This window comes from Nasonia vitripennis, chromosome 5, assembly GCF_009193385.2.
Source record: "Nasonia vitripennis strain AsymCx chromosome 5, Nvit_psr_1.1, whole genome shotgun sequence".
In the NCBI taxonomy this organism is placed as follows: domain Eukaryota; kingdom Metazoa; phylum Arthropoda; class Insecta; order Hymenoptera; family Pteromalidae; genus Nasonia; species Nasonia vitripennis.
In genome coordinates, this window is record NC_045761.1 from 8,523,734 (window position 1) to 8,542,533 (window position 18,800).

General features: G+C 37.0%; 4 protein-coding genes across 11 annotated transcripts; 2 read left to right on the plus strand and 2 right to left on the minus strand.

Moving 5' to 3' along the window:
- The first annotated feature begins 260 nt into the window (after positions 1–260).
- Positions 261–2,843, plus strand: LOC100118530 (CUE domain-containing protein 1). The gene is made up of 4 exons (XM_003424501.5): positions 261–1,091; positions 1,171–1,552; positions 1,630–1,707; positions 1,790–2,843. Exons 1-4 carry the CDS (start codon positions 948–950, stop codon positions 1,924–1,926), a joined length of 741 nt encoding a protein of 246 aa, XP_003424549.1. The 5' UTR covers positions 261–947; the 3' UTR covers positions 1,927–2,843.
- Positions 2,844–2,938: 95 nt separating this feature from the next.
- LOC100118493 (WASH complex subunit 4) lies at positions 2,939–6,959 on the minus strand. 4 transcript variants are annotated; one of them, XM_016989233.3, is made up of 4 exons: positions 6,807–6,959; positions 6,619–6,733; positions 6,168–6,434; positions 2,939–6,099 (listed from the first exon to the last, which is right to left on the minus strand). In XM_016989233.3, exons 3-4 carry the CDS (start codon positions 6,432–6,434, stop codon positions 3,097–3,099), a joined length of 3,270 nt encoding a protein of 1,089 aa, XP_016844722.1. In that variant the 5' UTR covers positions 6,619–6,733; positions 6,807–6,959; the 3' UTR covers positions 2,939–3,096. The 4 variants fall into 4 exon arrangements, with proteins under 4 accessions (XP_016844722.1, XP_001602448.1, XP_008216869.1 ...); XM_001602398.6 differs by having other exon boundaries at positions 6,168–6,479; XM_008218647.4 differs by having other exon boundaries at positions 6,597–6,733.
- A 70-nt stretch (positions 6,960–7,029) lies between these two features.
- Positions 7,030–10,619, plus strand: Tango9 (transport and golgi organization 9). 4 transcript variants are annotated; one of them, XM_032599996.1, is made up of 7 exons: positions 7,030–7,179; positions 7,779–7,895; positions 7,971–8,118; positions 8,195–8,545; positions 8,678–8,921; positions 8,993–9,147; positions 9,320–10,619. In XM_032599996.1, exons 2-7 carry the CDS (start codon positions 7,819–7,821, stop codon positions 9,482–9,484), a joined length of 1,140 nt encoding a protein of 379 aa, XP_032455887.1. In that variant the 5' UTR covers positions 7,030–7,179; positions 7,779–7,818; the 3' UTR covers positions 9,485–10,619.
- Positions 10,306–18,782, minus strand: LOC100118414 (piwi-like protein Siwi). Of its 2 annotated transcripts, none has more exons than XM_008218648.4 (11): positions 18,611–18,782; positions 14,181–14,370; positions 14,013–14,103; positions 13,782–13,901; positions 13,495–13,703; positions 13,233–13,418; positions 12,985–13,155; positions 12,633–12,912; positions 12,190–12,545; positions 11,670–12,078; positions 10,306–11,582 (listed from the first exon to the last, which is right to left on the minus strand). In XM_008218648.4, the coding sequence occupies exons 2-11, from the start codon at positions 14,352–14,354 to the stop codon at positions 10,939–10,941; spliced, it is 2,640 nt and encodes an 879-aa protein (XP_008216870.1). In that variant the 5' UTR covers positions 14,355–14,370; positions 18,611–18,782; the 3' UTR covers positions 10,306–10,938. The 2 variants fall into 2 exon arrangements, with proteins under 2 accessions (XP_008216870.1, XP_001602384.1); XM_001602334.6 differs by lacking the exon at positions 18,611–18,782 and adding an exon at positions 14,939–15,222.
- Positions 18,783–18,800: the final 18 nt, after the last annotated feature.

The following is an 18,800-nucleotide window of genomic DNA, read 5'->3' on the forward strand; positions in this document are numbered from 1 at the left end:
TGTAATAAAACGTAAGAAAGGTCCGAAATCCAACAAAAACGTACAAAATGGTACGATTTGTTACATTTTCTTATATTTTATTATAAACTTTATTACATTTTTTATTTCCACTAGGGTATCAAAGCGTTTAGTAGAATTAGAATTTTAAGGATGCCGGAGATGGCCCGGAATTTCATGCAATTTTTAAGTACGGCCCGGATGATTATTTTCAGGCACCGGATCAGGGCCAAATGTTTGCGCCCTAACTGTGTTTCTAGTCGGGTGATGGAGTCCCGCGCGAATCCAGGAAAATTATGCAACTCGCGTCCGTGCTCTGCGGCTCTTAACTATACTTAGCTAGTTCGTGGTTTATATAGGTATAGCAGTAATAAAGTGCCTAGCGGTAGCGCATCAGCAAGTAAGTATAGTCGTCGCGACGGCCAGGAACGGCCTTGGCGTTTTGACAGATGTCAGCTGTTTGGCCATCGCCTATATATTGTCAATTCGGGTTTAGGCAGTGCTTAGCTGGCCGAACACCCGAACCTCTTCCCCGTGGATGAGAAATGCAGTGCCTACGCGAAGGAATGTGCTCGTGACAGCGTCTCGTTGCTGCAGAAAGTCATCGCCAGCTGTAACATTCCACTACACTCTGTATACGCACTGTATACGATCTCCCGTGATTCACCCTTACTTTACAGACATAAAAGTAGGTCATAGAAGAATAGCTGGGCTAGGAAAATAGGAGATACATAATCGTACGAGGGTGAGAGAGCAAGTGGTGTGTGTGTGTGTGTGTATATATATATATATATATACACTGCTCGGACGAACGCGCGCGCAGTGCGCATCACTCGGAGCTGCAGAAAGAAAAAGGAGAAATAGACGGCTGTGGCCCGGTATCGAGAGAAAATGCAAAATTGAGCTTATCGCCTACAAGTCGCAGCTCTCAAACGCGTATACCTGCAACCATGGCATCCGCAGCGGAGCAGCAGCAACAGCAGCAGCAGCAACAACAGCAGGCCCAACAACAACAGCAGACTACCCTCGAGTTCTACCAGGCGATGGCCGACTTCAAGAATATGTTTCCACAGATGGACGACGATGTCATCGAGGTAAGTCTCTTCTGCTCTGCACTGTAGTGAACATAGATTTTGCTTTGTTACTATAAAAGTTTTAATTTCAATTCCTCAGGCTGTCTTGAGATCGAACCAAGGAGCCGTTGACACTACCATCGATCAACTACTGTCAATGAGCACTGACAATGAGAATGAAAAGATTCGCAGTGAGATAGAGGAAAATGAAGATGTACCCAAGTCTGATAAGACTCCCAAGAAGCTGAGAGTCGAGACAAGTAGAAGCATTCAAAAGTGGCAACCACCTCTACTTGGACCTTTGCCCGTTTCTTTTTTACGAATTTCCCATCCAACAGGTGACACCATAGATGGCTTGGATCACAGTGCAGCTCATGATAGCGGCCTCCTGGAGGACGAAAGAATCGCTATGTTTTTACAGAATGAAGAATTCATGGCTGAGCTGCGTTGGAACGAAGACTTTTTAACAACTTTAGCGACTGGTATGATTTACTCATCTTTGTATGACAGCTGTTGCTATACCATGGAAATAATGCTTCTATAATAACTTCTATTCCAGATACAAAGATACAAGGCAAATGTGAAACTGGCAATGAAGAAGACTTATTTAGAGAGAGACTAAAAAATATGGGCAAAGGTCAGTGATCTCGATAGATTCGCGAACATATCAATGAATTTTTCTCAACTAGTTGTTTATTTAAAATATTATTGGGTTACAGCATCGAGACGCAAATTTGCTCAACTTACTAAGGTTTTCACTCGAAGCAAAAAGCGAGGCGGACGCCAATTATTGCCACCAACAGCTTCTTGCGATGATTTGTTAGATCCCGAAGAGTCATCTAGATCTCGCACATAATAATGCTATTATTATGTAGTGCGAGAAATTGGGCAGATGAAAATTTCATAAAAATATTTTAATTGGCATCACTGCGGTGCCATAATAAAGTGATCAGAATCTCGGTTTATTTTTTCAACTATGTAAGATGATCTCGAAATACTTTGCACTTGTTAATAAGTATTGCAGCTTCTATTACAAATTTATCGGTATTAATATGACGCCCTAAAGTTTGCTTCTTCAATTAGCTGCTAGCACACGCGCTAATCTTGCCAATTGGAAAATTACATAATTGAAGAATCAAAGTTGTATCATAGAGAATTTTTACGAAAATTTGATAAATGATAGGCCTTTTTATTGTCATTAATGTATAAGTTGTTATCTGTATGTAGTGATCCAATCACCCCATCACTTTTTGTTTTACTTATACAATTTTTTTATTAGTAATACGTCACTTTTGTGTTGTATTATTGTGGACAAAAGAAACTTCAGAGTGATAATTAACGTACTACACATATGCACATTATCTGTGTAATATGATGTAAATTAGGAAAATAAAACGGATCTTACACGTTAAAATTTAGATCTGAAACTGCAAAAGTTGTACAGAGCGCTCCTAGTCAACGAGTCTAGCCAATAATGCATTAGATAATAAGCATTGAGTAATCCATAATTATTGTTATTGTAGTGTGATATTTACAGTATAGATTATTATATAAAATATACATACATTGCATTCATCACGTCGTAAAGCACGATAACTGTTACTGACTGGTAATTGACAGTATAATGTTAAGCAGCTTCGATTATACTATTGTCATGTTATTTTACACTTCAAACGTCTTTTTTCGAAGATAGCAATATTTGTCATATAATATAATACACTACAAGTGCTATAATTTTTTTTTATTATCTAATAAATCTTTTGTACAAATGTTTTCAAATATTTCTATTTATAAATAGCCAAATAAAATTTTATTGGAAATATATATATATATATATATATATATATATATATATATATATATATATATATATAATGTATAAAATTTACAATTCATAAGGTAACCGCAGCATACGGTTCGTTAATAAAAATACGCGTATACGATTAATTAACAAAATCAACATTAAAAATTTTAAAACGAGTTATAATACATATATGTAAACAAAAATCTATTTGCCAACTAAGTATTATTGCACATCTGGCTGCTTGAAAAACACTCGGGCCCCTGATAAACTGTAGAACAACAGTTGAAATTCGGAACTTCTCTCTTCAAGACGTTTTAAAGTTAAAGCTCTCGTCTGCTGCAGCTTCTCGTCCTCGTGTTCGGCCTTCCCTTCGGCGGTCGACTTTTCAGAAGCGAAATACTGATTAACCGTCTTGAACCATTGCAGAGCATCCAATTCATTGCTCTGATCCAACAGAGCGTTGATGTAAGCAACTCCCACGGCGAATCCGTCGTCCGTGAAGGCAGCCCCAGTTTTGTTCTTCTTGAATAGCTTTTCCTTGTTCGATACCGCATTGTCGACGAAGCTGAGAGTCAGAGGTGGCACAATAGCGTAAAACTGCTGCAGATGATGGCACTTGCTGCCATCCCTAAAAGCCGGCGCGAAGACGTCCACCAGGAGTTTGAAGTAGTGTATACCCTCGGTGAAGTTTCGCACCAGATCAGCGATATCGTCTTCCAAACGTTTAGCGGCTTCCTGAGTGGTCGCCGAGAAATTCAAGTCTTTGCACATAGTGTCGAAGGTACTGGACGAGTTGATGTCAGGCAGAAAGGATATAGCGTTTGAGGAAGCGTGAAGACCACCGGAACGTATCAACCTGACGTAACCCAATGCGTTGCCTATCTGCGTGATCAGCTGACGAAATTGGTCCAGATGACTGAGACCGTCGGGAGTCATGCCCAGCTTTCGAATTTCCTTCTGGAACTTCTCGGCTCGCTCGTATGTATAAGGGGCAGCTCCTTTCTCTCTTTGGGCCCTGATGAATTTCACGTCTCGCATAAGGCGCGACTTGATGTGCTCGTCGAAGAGAAACTGAGAGAACGTGTGAAGCTTTACCTGAAGAAATTGATACACAAAGTTCACGGTTGTACTCATGATTCCTGTGCCGTGAGTGCGAATGGAATTGGCTATGTGCCTTATCCCAATCGTATTCAAATGCTTGTTGGCACTCGTGTGCTCTATGAATGTCTGGGTATGCAGATTGTAGAGGTATCTCGAGACGAATACATGAATGTTCCTCATGATCTCCAGGGCGTCCAGGCCTTGCTCCAGGGTCTGCGTTGGCAGATGGTTCTGCACCGTGTCAAGAGCCAACTTGTGATGCGCCAAGGCATGCATCGTTCTGTACGTTTTCCAATCGTGCAATGCCACTGTCGTCAGATTGTAAAACGTGTAGTCGAGATAGTGTTCGATGTAACGCTTCGCACATAACATCATGCCGTCCAGAGGTAGAGGACATGACCTTACGATTCTGTTGCCATCCTTTGCTCCGATTTTAAATGGGTTGGTGGAATCCAATTTCAAATGGGCGTGGACGTGAAGCCGAAGACTCGTCTCTATTTCTCGACATACTGGCTCGAGCACATTTCTGATGAGGATTTTTTTCTGCTCTGAAATTTTAAATTCCGTTAGCTCAGATGGCTCTTGCTTGCAAATTGCGCTGTTGAAGGCGTTGAACAGATGTGCAATATGGCTTATGTTGGAATTACTATCCGCTACTAGAGACAGATAAGCAGGAAGCATACTTTGATGGTGTAAAAGTACAGAGTAATCACAAGTCTCTAGAACGAGATCATAGAGTTCTACTATGGTGTCATAGGTGTCCAAGTAATATCGTAGCTTAACGACTTCTTCCTCCTTGAAACTCTCGGTAAGCTGGCTGGCACATACAAGAGCGCAACGAAGAATCAAGCGACGATCTGCAGTTGCTGGTCCATTTATCAGTCTCATACTGGAGCCAATGAGCGACAGTGCATCTAATCGTTCCCTACTGTAGCTCTTATCCTTCTGTGTCAAACTTTTGCGCACTGTCTCTAGGATAGTTAATATCTGATAAGTCAACTGCTGTAGAACTTGACTTTGAGACAGTACCACGGTTGATGCCAGAGTGTAAAATGTTGTTTCCAAAGACTTTTGTACTTCGATCAGCCTGCAAATCAGTTGGACTGTACTTCTGCTCATTGGTTTTAAGAGAAAAGCATGAAGATTTGTTACAAATGAAACATTCTCTCTGATCTGGCGCATCAGAAGCAGAATTTCTATGAGTAAGTTTCTCTTCCTTTCAATTTCCGAGAATATTTGTAAGCCTGTTTTTATCAAAAGAGTCTGCATTTCAATACCCCACATCATGGCTCTTTGGATCAAGTTACTTACGACTAAGGGCAGTCTCTGGATTCTTCCAGTAAGTAACTTTTCACCCACTTGAGTAGGAATCGCAGTTATTCCTTCTCTTGGCAAACAATCTACCAAGAAGTCATTTGGTAGCCAAACAATATTTCCAACCAAGGTAACAGCATACAACTTCTTGTTGACTTCTACTATTCTTTTCAATAATTTTTTATCACAAGTTCCAAAAAGTTTGATGAGAACAACAATTCCAACATTTACTTGAATCCAATTTTTGTTAATTGCAGCATTATCATTAATTTTGCTTTCTACATCTGTTATTGTATTCTTCAGAAAACAAAGCATGTGGTCACACATTGTTGTACTTTTATTGACATCCATAACATGTTCAATTGCTTTTAAAAACAAATTCTTTGACAGCAGTTGAACATGCAAATCTTTCAAAAGTTTTTCATACGTCAATATTCTTGCTTCTGGAATATTTAATTGGGCTGCATTATGAAGTACAGATCTGACTTTGACTCTGTAAACTTTCCATTGTTCTGCTAATGCAGATTGATTGCTAATCAATTCATCAAGCGTAACAAGAATAACAAATAAGTCCATTAAATGCTCAATCAGTAGTGGTAAATAAATCTCTCTGTGAGAACTATTTGCTAGACTCGATAATTGTCTGACTGTCAAATGAACCACAGTATAAATTCTGTTAGTGTAAATGGATAAATCTTGCAAGTCTGATAATAGATTTTCCATTTTGTAGCCTTCCTGATCAGCGCAACGTTCTCCATGACTGAAGAGTTTTTCATAAAATTTATTGGCTTCAGCTTTTAATAGTCTTATCTAGAGAAAATATTCAATTATTCAATAACAGATAGATGTCTATGTCCGATAATTATGAAAAATCTTACCTCTCTACATGTACCGCCAACACTGGCCAACAGTTTAGAAAAAGTTTTATTTTCAGTCTCAGCTAACGACAGTATGCTTATATCTTCATAAACTTTGTATATCAATCTTATTGGTCCTTCAATGACATACTCCAATGACGAGGATTCCTGCCAACATTTTTCTGCCAGATTTTCAAAAAATTGGCCATATTTTCGGAGATGTGCAGCTCCAGCAGCTTTGTAGATGGTGTCATCTCTTTTTGAGCTCCACACAGGTGCCTCGATCATCTCAAAGAAATGGAAACTAACTGGAGTTCTACTTCTTACTATAAGCTAACACAGTTGCGAAAATAAAAAAGCAATTCACATCAGTACTCGATATATACATCAATCAATGAGAACTATATTGTACTCATAATACAGCTTATTATATAAATGTTTTATAAAAACCTTTTTTCTTCATTTAAAGTACCTTTGATGGATTATATTATTATTGCTGTTTTCAATATATCATAACAACGAGTGCTTAGAACAACTTTGTCAACACTGACAGATGCCTTATAAACATCGCTATTGCAGCGGTTAACCTAAAAATGAATTAGTTTTAAAATTAAATTTTATATTCAAAACGTCATTGCTTTAAACTCAATATGACAAAACCTTAGAAAACTATAGAAATATGCATCACTTCCTTGAGTCAATTAAACCGTATATAAAAACACGCCCACAGTTCGCTGTATATATAGGAGCCTGATAGAGCACTATACGACGAAAGTGTCGGTAATAATGCACAGCACAGGCGCATATAGAAGAGCGCTGCACTCGGATAATTTTCAGTAAAAGTGAAAATCTATCACATGCGCATGGTCCATGAACGAGCAGAGACAGTTCGTCAGTTCCTCAACGAAATCATACCCCTACCCTATATACTATACACTACGCTACTGTGCCACAACAACAAAGTCGCCTCAAGCTGACAAAGGAGAGAGCATACAAGATTATTTTACGCTCGCCTCAACGCGAATACCGATAAGTAATTATTGGAGGGGATAGAGCGCATTTTCCAACAGCATATATAAACGCACATTATCGGTGCATTTTTTTCTCTCGGAAAGTGCGACGATAAATCGGAGCAGTTGAGAATTCGCATGGGCTGTGCTGCGTTCGATAAGCAGGAAAACGGAGCCGGCTTGACCGAGAGAAATATGACATACTAGGTGAATCATCTCCGTATCGCTGCAACAGCCTCCCTCTTTCTCTCTCTCACTCTCTTTCTCGTATAAGTATTCAGTTCCCCTTCATTCGCACGCTTCGCTGCAGAGGACAATGTTCCTCCATCAGTCGCGACAAGTCACTGCTATCCGCGCTTAATATGTTGACCAAAAACGCACGGGATCAATTTAGAATGTCACTGCTGTGAGTCAGTTGCCAGCTTGCATGTAGATACTGAAAAGAGGTAAAAAATGCTTTTCAATTTCCTGACTTTGCTATTTTATTTAGCTTGCTCTCGGTCACATGATTTTTTGCGAGTTCCTCAGTCGATTGTGCTTTTTTTCTTCTTCATTTCCAGATTGCATATTTCTGCGTGGTTACGCTCTGTGTTTTATCAGTAATCTCTTTTGTTTGCTTTAGATCAATTTAAGTATAATCCAATTTCAAAATACTCAAGAAGATGGGTTGGACGCATTACCAAAAAGGACTTGCCATAATGATGGTAGTCACTGGCTCTTTTAATACTCTTTCTGTCAAGTAAGTCTGTGAGTCAAGGTTTTTCTTTTCTTTACACTGCTTTTTGTTTAAAAAAATCAATTTCTTATATTTTAGATATGCAGATCGTCAAGTAGTTGCCGGTGATGATGGAGAACTACGACATTTTACTCATCCTTTTATGCAGTCTTCCTTTATGTTCATAGGAGAGATGATGTGTTTGTTAGTATTTAAAATAGCATTCTGTTATTATAGTCGTTTGGGGGTAAGGATTACTATTCAAGTTTCAGATGGATGAATATGTGCAGGCATTACCTTTTAATAATAAATTACAATTTCAGAATGGCACTGTGGATACGAGTAACTTAACTAAAGGATCACGCACCTTTAGTCCTCTTATTCTGTTTATTCCAGCAGCCTGTGATATGACTGCTACTTCAATGAATTACATTGGCTTGAATATGACTTATGCCAGCAGCTTCCAAATGTTACGTGGGGCAGTGATTGTTTTTACAGGACTTCTGTCAGTAGGATTTTTAAATAAAAAAATGGGAACAAGAGAGTGGACAGGAATCATCTTTGTTATTTTGGGATTGTTATTGGTTGGACTCAGTGATTTTATCACTATGAAAGATCAAAAAGTCAATACAAACTCTGTCTTAACTGGTGATTTACTTATAATTACTGCTCAGGTATGACATATTATTAACAACATCTTGTGCATAAGATCACAGTTTGAAATTTTATCAAGTGATTAATGTCATTATTTTTTTTTAACTGAGACACTTTTGTATTATTATTATTACATGTCGCTTTCTTTATAGATAATAACAGCAGTTCAAATGGTTGTGGAAGAAAAATATGTAGCTGGTCAAGACATTCCACCATTACAAGCAGTTGGATGGGAAGGTGTTTTTGGATTTATTGGAATAGGACTTCTTATGATCCCATTTAATTATATTTCTGCTTCTCCTCCATTTGCTGATAATCCCAGAGGAACACTGGAAGATACTGTTGATGCTTTTGTACAAATTGGCAATAGTGGACGTTTATTAATGGCAATAATTGGTTAGTTTATGTTAAATGACTCATATAGCAAAAATCAATCTTGAAGGCACACTCAAAGATAATATTTACAGGTATTATGCTGAGTATTGCGTTTTTTAATTTTGCTGGTATCAGTGTTACAAAAGAATTAAGCGCAACCACTAGAATGATTCTTGACAGTGTAAGGACAATAGTAATTTGGGCCTTCTCATTAGCGTTCCAGTGGCAAAAGTTTCATTATTTACAGGTCAGTAAATAAAAAATAAATACTAGACATAACTAACAGCTTAGTTAACAAAAAGACTTTGTTAACTTGTGTTGTATTACAGGTTGTATCAAGTTATTTTTCACATTATAAAAACTTGTATAAAGGATGCCTTTTTTTTATTATGTCTAATTATTTTATTATCTAATTACAGTTAATTGGCTTTTCGATTCTTTTTATTGGAATGTCTTGTTATAATAACGTCGTTATTCCACAACTTGTAAGAAAGTGCCAATGTCGACTAGGACGTCATAACCCACCAGCAGATGAAGAACGTGTTGTCAACACAGCAGCTGACGACTTGGAAGAAACACGTTGATTGCGAAATGCAATACTTATTTTAAAAATAAAACGACTAAATACTATCCAATGGTGCTTTTTGCGCGCTGTACCTTAGAGCTCGTTTTTACGGCTTATATATACACGCGCACAGTACAATAATCAATCTCTTAAAAAAAAACAAAGATCTCTAGAAAACTTTGATAAAACTATATTGATAACAATCTCGTAATGATCGTACCGTAATTATGATCAACAATAACTATGTCTGTAACTGCCAGGATTGCCAGATCGCTTAATTAATTATGTTATGCTATCGTCATTCAGCGATCATTTGACACTGTATAGGCATGATCATAGTTTACTATAAATCAGTTGCAGCAATTACAAAATTATTATCATTATGATTTTATCGATATTTTTAAGGAATTATCCGGTTAAAAAAAAATTTGAAAACATTCGCCGCCGTGAAAACGAGCCCTTTAACATTGATTCTATTTTGTTAAAAGAAAAATATTTTTTTATAAAATCAGAGATTTTTACCGGGAACTTCAGACTAGATAAATTCGGGGAATGTGTGAATATTTTAATGTAAAATTACTTTATTACTACTGGATGTTTATGATCTGACGATTGAATAAATTGATAGAATATTTAATAAACTTTTATAATCAAAATACATTATGCAGTATAAAAATTTTTATTTAACGTTTCTAAAATAACATTATACATATGGTCTTTTGAATCTATACATAGAAAAATATTTGAATCATGTAAGACAATCATTTATTGAAAATCAGTGTATGCCTTTGAAAAATTGGATAAAACAAAAATATAATTAAATGCAAAATTAAAAAAAGGTTAACAGTTGAAAAAGTTAAATTTTTAATGATTTTTCAATAAAAAGTTGTATCACATGCCCAATCTACATATATCACATTACGGTAGATTAAACTTAAAAATTTGGTGATTACTCATTTTTTTTATGATTAAGAATAATTTTTAAGTCTAATTATTTAACGTAAAAAATTGTTTGGTACGAGTTCGTCAAGATCAAACTTATCAATTAACGGAATTGTTACCACATGTTTTCAATTTATTTATATTTTCAGTTTGTACTTGGTAAATAAAATAACTTAAATTTAATTAGTAACATTCGTGTCAAATGTTGCTAACCGAGAAGGAAAAAAATATAAATAAAATAAATTTGTAATAGCTATAATTTTGTATCAGTATCAAAATAACTTTAACTCAACTTTACAAATTTATTTTACTGTTATTAGTTAGAAAAAATACGTTTTCTCAATAACTTTAGATGACTAATTTTTTGAAGGTAAAGAACAATAGGAAATGTAAGTTAGCTACCTCACTTAATCATCAATTTTCTATACTATGCATGATAAGATTAATAGAACTCAAAAATCCTAGAAGACTAATAAATGTATCTTAAATAAAATAGATAAAATTACCTATTGGAAAAAAAAAATTGCCTATTTACAAAAAGTACAGAAGTGTTTCAAGCATAACATCAGGCGATTGGTGTACAGCTTGTGCCACCAAAAAGGCCAATTTATGAGCATATTGGCAAGGTGCAGGTACTCGCACAGTACCACTCCAATTGAAATACATGTGGCACAACTTATAAGTTAAACGCTGCAACTTATCAGCGTCCATACCGCAAGTATCGTAAATGATATTATATGCAGTCGGAGTAACCGTTCCTTGGGTGACATGTTGTGATATTATCATAAAGTCGTACCTTGTAGGATCGGTAATCACGTCATCTATGACAGTACCTGGTGGTGGATTTTGATTTCCAGCAAACAATCGTGAGTTAATTTTTTTGGTTACAATCACGTAAGCTAGTTTGACATCATCGGCATTGTCGTAAACTGTTTCAAGCTTATTTTTTATTTGTTGTACTTCATGGGAAAAAACCATTGGTACTTGTCCTTCTCCAACACCATCGCGGTAAATCACGATACGTTTAGGAAGAGCATTGTTGTAATGCTTGAATTGAGCTAAGGCTTTGCACAAATTAACAGAAAGATCATTGGATAATTCTTCACCACTAGTGTGACTGCTAACTGCACTAAAATATCGCCCAAAGTGAGGATCGAGGGATGCGACCATAGCTCCTGTAAAGATTATTGTTATTATAATAACGTATATTATTTGTATTTATATTTCCTTGTTGTTTAAATTGTGAAATACTAAATACTTACCAAAATCTTTATCTTTGGAATTCGTGTCATGGCACACATCAAAACCAACAACCATCAAGCCTTTTAGAGGAATTGGAATGCTCCACGGGATTCCTCCTATCTTGCAATTCATTTGAATAACAATTTTAGTAGCAATTGACATGGCATTTTTATTTTGCAAAGATTTTGCAAGAACAACTTGAGTTGGTACTGGACGATCTACACAGCACTTTTTCTTAATCGCTGCATATCTATCCATTCTGTTGTTTGTTGCTACACAGAATATTAGCATTGGGTTACTTGTGCTTTTAATGTTTTCTAATATATCTGCATAGCTAGCGGCCTGGTCATTGCGAATTTCCCTAACATAAGGTTGCTCTATTCGGAAACCCATTGTTGAAGCAACCCTTATCATTTGTCCTACAAAGTTCTGGAAATTAAACAAGGAAATTCTATGATTAAAGAACAATCAAGTATGTTTAGCTATTAACCATTCATTGTAGTAATTTTTTCATACAAAGTATGAAATATTAATTTATACCTGACAGTCACGTTTTAATCTGTCCGGTACTATAACTACCCAGTTGTCTAAAACTCCACATTTGAGCAACTTTTTGTTGCGGAAATCGTTTGTCCAGTTTGCTTTATTGTTCACTGGAACCTGGTCGTTTTGATAATAAACAATATTATCTGCTGGCAAAACTCTTCCTGTTAGAGTAACTAATCTCCTGTCAAGTTGCAGGTTCCAGCTGCTTAACTCAGAAACTACATTGGGTACATTATGTAAACGCATGTTAAAACTCATCAACTTTTTAATCCTATCGCCAGGCGAGACACGAGTATACTGGGCCAATGCGCTCATTAGTCTGAAATTATTTCGCATTAGGTCAGTTAAACCTGTAAAAAAATAAATATAATTAGTATAATTTGATTAGTAAATAACACATCACAAAATAGAAATGAAAAATTCTCAATTAATTATACCTGTGCTTCGGCAAAGTTCAGGTACTAGATATACCAATTCTTCTTTTCCTGCCCGACGATCTCTTGGTTTTGATTTAGATACCAACAATGGCTGACGCATTTCTCTTATATTCAGATTGTATCTACTTCTGTAGTATTGAACATATGATATTTCTTCGCCAGTCTTCTTTCTAAAAGTAGACGATGGTGTTACTTCAAAGTCAACATCATCGATTCTGTAAGTGTTGTTATTGTAGTCTGTAAGCACTACAACTCCAATGACTTGCTTCTTGAAGAAGTTCTAAAAAAAAGTAATAATGTTTTAATATCCATTGTATCAGTTTATGTTTTTAATGAATTAAGAAATACGAACTTTGTAATCTTGTCTGTTTTCTTCATGGCATTGGATTAACACATCGAGTAACGTTTCGTTGCGCATAACTTTGTGTGTTATTTCAGCACACATTAAAATGTCTTCTTCATGTTGGCGAATAGAAGTGATATATCCTGGCCAAAGTTCAAGCTTAAAATCTCTTACTTCAACCTATGATATACAAAAATAGTGATAAAATAGTTGTATTAAAAAATAATGAAAACAATTTATTTTCTATTGATTTTTACCTTATTTTTTGCATCAAAATAGTTACGGCCAACTAGTTGAAGCTCAAGATAGTCAAGACATTTTCTCATTATTATGTTGAAGAATTGGATATAGTCATGATCCCCTCTGGTCATTTCTCCAGTGTGTTTTATTTTAATGAGCATACATTGCTTGTCTCCTAATCGTTCAGATGTTAATTCTAGGGTCTAGAAAAAGTTTTCATTTCTGTATTTTTAACTGAATAGTTAAATAAATTGTACGTATTGAAAAAAAAAAAATTACTTCTGGTAATCTTGTGCTGGTGTACAAAGTCGAGCCATCAAAAATGTAAGCACCAAGAGTTTCTCTATGGGGTCTAAGGAGACCTTTGCATACGACTTTTCTGTCTTCCTCTGGAGAGAAGTCAACTCTGTACTTGTGCAAGCACCAGTCAGTTGTACTTAAGAGTTTGAAGTAATTTGCTATTAATTCTATCGGCCGTCCAGTTATTCCTACAATGTAACGTTGTTAATGTTAATTCACGAATAACTAAATAGATTCAAATAATATTTTTGAATTACAAAACAAACCTTGCTTGGTTTCAAGCGTGGTTGGTCTAGTGATAATATTGGCAGGTAAAACTCGCCTGCCACGCATGGCTCCTCTTCCCAACGATGAAGATGGGGCTGCTGATCCACCGTCAACTGATCCTGAACATTTAATGATAAAATTGTACAATCGATTTAATAAAAAATAAAATGGATATCATACATTTTGAAAAATCTAAAGTTATACTGTTTGAGACTAAGTTATTAAATTACCTGCAACTGAAGCAGTGTCTGAAGCAGTTTCTGAATACGTTGGCTGAGGTCTGTGCTCAACTGCTCTAATGGTCTCCCCACGTGCTGAACTCTGCATGATTAATTTTATTATAACAACAGAATACATTCGAGAAAAAATTGAAGCACGTATATGAATAAAGATAATACCGGATAGCCTTCGGGTAGTTTTTGAGTCGGAGGTCCGGGTCGGCGAGGGTAAGGTTCTCCATGCTGAGAACTTGAGCGCGACCTCTCTTGCGAGGTACTTGGCTGCTCCTGGTCATCACGATTTCTCCTAGTGCCGCGGTGCCCGCGGCTCATGGCTCGTCCTCGGTCACCCATATCGTCGTAATAACGACTGAAAGAATATAAAATAATTAGTCACATTGCTTGATCACTCTGTCGCTAGTCGTAAAATTTTTTTTAATCGTTTTTGTATATTTTTAAAATTATGGATTGGTGTTTGAAAATGGGGAAATATTCTTTCTTCGCATTTTTAGACGTGCTCTCGGAAATCAAACTATGATCAACAAATATTGTGTCGATCGCAAGCTTTGAAATACTGTTTCATTAGAAAAATCGCATACGAAAATTACCAAATCAACTGCGTATCGATGAAAAAATGTATACATACGCCAGACAAATAGTGTCGAGACTACATGAGCAAAGGAATGAAAATATTTACGTTTCTCGCTTCGACTCGCACACACCTGCCTTCGGCATCATGAAATCACGCCAACGATGGAGGATACAAACGCGAGTCTAAAAATCTTTCTCCGCTCAAATCACAAAGGATTATTGTCATCCGAGAAAAAGAGAATATGAAAATCGCGCGCTTTTTAACGCCAAAATATTCATATCAGTATAAGCTAGGTGACACACGCGGACAAGCACTCTCCTTGTCTTTATCTCGTTTCAATACGAACCGTTTGTCGCCTGGATACTTCGGCATGATGAATCCAGTAGGCTATCAACTTGTGCCTCAATTAAACAGGTGCGACCGGGAAAAAATTATCTTCGATCTCTGATCGTGTATATCTCAGCAGCGAACGTTTCTCTCCAACGGATTCATCAAGACTATACCCGAATCTGACGATGTACACACGAGCCCTTTCAGTCTCCGACTGCGCGCCACCGGGAGAAACGTGCTCTAAGCGGTCGTTCTGCTATATGTCGCGGCCCTCTCCCTTCGGCTCTTTCCACTACCACACTCTCGCATCGCTTCTAAGAAATCAAATATGGCGACGCTGCCTTTGTTGCGTGCGCGTCTGTGTGATGAGCCGCTTAACGCGTCTGGCATTGACTTGCGCGCGCTTTTCTGTTTTCCCTCGTGCAGCGAAATTCAAACGCTCGCGAATTCGCATGGCTTGTGTTTCTTTTTTTTTTTTTCAACAGAGTTTACCGCATCAAGGATACACTTGATTCACGTGATTTTCTGTGTAGTTTATATAACGCATCGATCTAAGTTGACGTGAGATTCGTGTGTATAAGTATAGCCCAACGAGGGAGAATCATGCACCAGATGGCTTATCACTGAAACAGGATCTTACTTCTCCAGTCAAGCATTTCTCTCGCGTTCGGATCTTTGTGTGTATGTTATCGCGTTCGCAAAGTAAACATTTTATTACGCTCCTTATAACTTAGTTTTGCTCGCGCTGCTGATTCAAAAGCTATAGGAAATAAGTACGGACTGTCTAGGCGCTTATAATACCACCTTCGTTTTTCGTTTTTAAGTGAGGGCTGCAGATGCTGACCAGAACTTTGCCCGATGCGTCTTAAGTATCCTCCGATTTTATTACAGAGGGGGGATGTGGAGATTTTCAACGCCTGAATGAGGTGTGCAGTGGACACTTCTACTGTGCTTAAGACAACTTGAGATTGTAAATTGAGAGACGCGGATCAACGGATTATTTTCTTGCTAACAGAGCAACACCATTTTAGAATACAAAGTAATTTTTAGTACAATTAACGCTCATAATCTCGTTGAAGATTGGCAAATATTGTACACGAAGGGCAGGAATTTATATTATAGCAGGTAGTTTGATACACGAAACATTTCTCAAAAGTACAAGCAATCTCTTCTCACTCACAGGTGTTATTATTATTTTTTGTATATAGGGTCAACAAGAAGCTTTGTTTACGTCGTGGATTCTGTGAACTGACACTTGAAAACTGCGGCGGCGAACTAAATTCTGTTTCTATAATCGTAATGCGTCGCAAATATTCACGGCATCGAATTGAAAAATGAATTTAAACATTACTTATGATAGCGATTAATTTAAAGGTGGCATGTTGCACGAGCAGAAAAATGCATGAAACTGCTATTGCATAGAATGCTTACATATTCGAAAAATGTTCAAGTCTTTATATTTGCATTTTTTTTGGTAATTGGTTCATTTTCATTATAATTAGCTTTCGTAGAAATTCCCAAATCAAGAGAAAAAGTAAATTTATGTGGGGTCAAGTGCGTGTACCTACTTAAGCATTTGAAAAAGACACGTCTATTTCTATTTTAAGTTCTCTGTTTACCATGAGTCACCTTGACACTGGTACAGTCGATGAGGGTACAATATCTAAATGAAATTCCATCGCGGATGAGCTGCTGTTTTATCCGTGATTTTTTCATGTTTAAAATAGCATAAGTTGAGTAAACAAGCAGACCCTTTAACGAGCCCTTTGATCAAATTTATACAACTGCGTACTCGATCAGTCCGAGAGCTCTAATGACCGACACGAGATTTTATTTTACGCACACGCACGCGACATATATTTTTTGATTCGGGAATATAAATAATGTTAAAGTCTATTGAATCAAAGCATTTGAGTCGAAAGATGTTCAATTTTTTAGTCGTAAACTTTTTCGTTCTTGCATTTACATCCGACCTCTTCTACACGAAAGTCATTCTGAGTTCAAATCAACAACATCAATATTTCGCGCCCCCGGTAAAGAAATTTTTTTATTCAAGAAAATTCATAAATTTATGAATTGTAAAATGCGTTAAATTTTATTTTACGCTCACTGAATTCTTTTCAATTATCTTTTTATTCGCATTAGGCTTTTCTTACACGCAAGTTATCGGGATCTCGAATCAACGACAATTTAATTTATTGAAAATATATCGAAAAATGGGTATAACCTTCACTTAAAATGTTACTTTTTACAAGGTTTTTACAGGGTAAAAAATTAAGCCACTTCAAATAGCGGATACATCTACATTCTTAGTATTCAATAAACCCGCTTGACACCCCTAACATAGAAATCCTTGAACAGAAAAATAGACTCCTACTTGTTGTTTCATGATTTGTCACATCAAAGAAGTAAGGGCCATTTAAAACATGCAAACAAAGGCTTGTCAAAGGTCTGAGTAGGTAGAAGCTAAATCTTGCATTCAAATTTCGATTTACTAATCATAAAAATAAAATTAGGTCCCGTAGCGCTCCAAAAATCGCTACAGAATAATGCAACTGTTCAATTGAGTAAAATTTTTGAAATATTTTGTTTATGAACAAAAAAGGTTTATTATTTATTAGCAAATTGCGTGACGAAATTAACATACTGTTAATCTCTTGATAAAAAAATTAATTAATTAAATTTATCGCACTACGAGAAGAAAGCTAATGTACTTTTTCTATTATAAACTTTTAATATAAATTTTTAAAAATTCATGTAATTGCTATGCAATGAACTTCATTCCATTCCAATGAAAAGATACAGCACGAATCGATTCGACAACAAAGTATGCTTCGGTAAAAAAAAGAGTATCAATTTTTGCAATGGGTAAAGCGGGTAAGAATATGTAAGATGCGTGTACAGACACGTCCAGCTGATGCAACTGGTGCGCGCCGGCTTATCTCCGGGTGACCACCAAGAAGCTCCTTTTACCTATCCGACTGAATGTCAAACCACATGCAGTTTCTTTGTTGTGGCGCATTTAGAAAAAGAAATAACAGGAATTCGGTCAATACGGCGACCTTTCCAAGGACGAGGTTTTGGGGTAAAAATACATGTATAAAGAAATACTTCTAAGATGGCGGCCAGACAAACGCATGACAAAAATCGTTCTCGCAAGGGGAACGATTTTAAGACAATGAAGCCTTTTCATGGAATAAAATGCGTAAAAAGGGCATTGACTCCAATAGCTTCGCTTTTCAAAAAACTTCGCACGTATACCAGAACAATCCAGTGAAAAGTACATTACTTTAATCGGCAGAAATTGCACAAAGCCTCAATGAGTAAAACGGAAAAACGATGCCCCCACCGACCGCCGGACAAAAAACACAGAGCGACTCCGACTGATTCCCGTGACTACTACTAGTAAAATCCAAAAGCATCGTGAAAATTTTACAACAAGTCACGAAAACCACCGACGAGTGACTCCAACCGATTTCCGAGAATACAGCGTGTCTCCAAGCAAAATCGCACCAGGCGTTTCTGTCAAATCCGCGAAACAAGAAAAAGAGCTTCTCCAAAAAAGTAAGAAACAGCAGAGTTTCCTAAATTACAAGATCCACGAAACACGAAAAATCCGTGAGCAAGTGGCGAGGCCTCCTCGGTGAAAAAAAAAAGAAAAACGTGCTCGCCAAGTAATTGCACATACCTTTAAGTCGATGCAAAAACGACGAATAAAAAAGACGATCGGTGTCCCTCCGCCCACTGCAGGTGATGAGACGAGCTGCACTCCCGTTGCGATGATCGTCCTCTCCTGGGTGGTGATGTGCTCTCCTTGGGATCTCGAGCGCGATTAGTGGACAGCACCGGGAGCGCGAGCTTTTTTGTCTGGCGCTGCT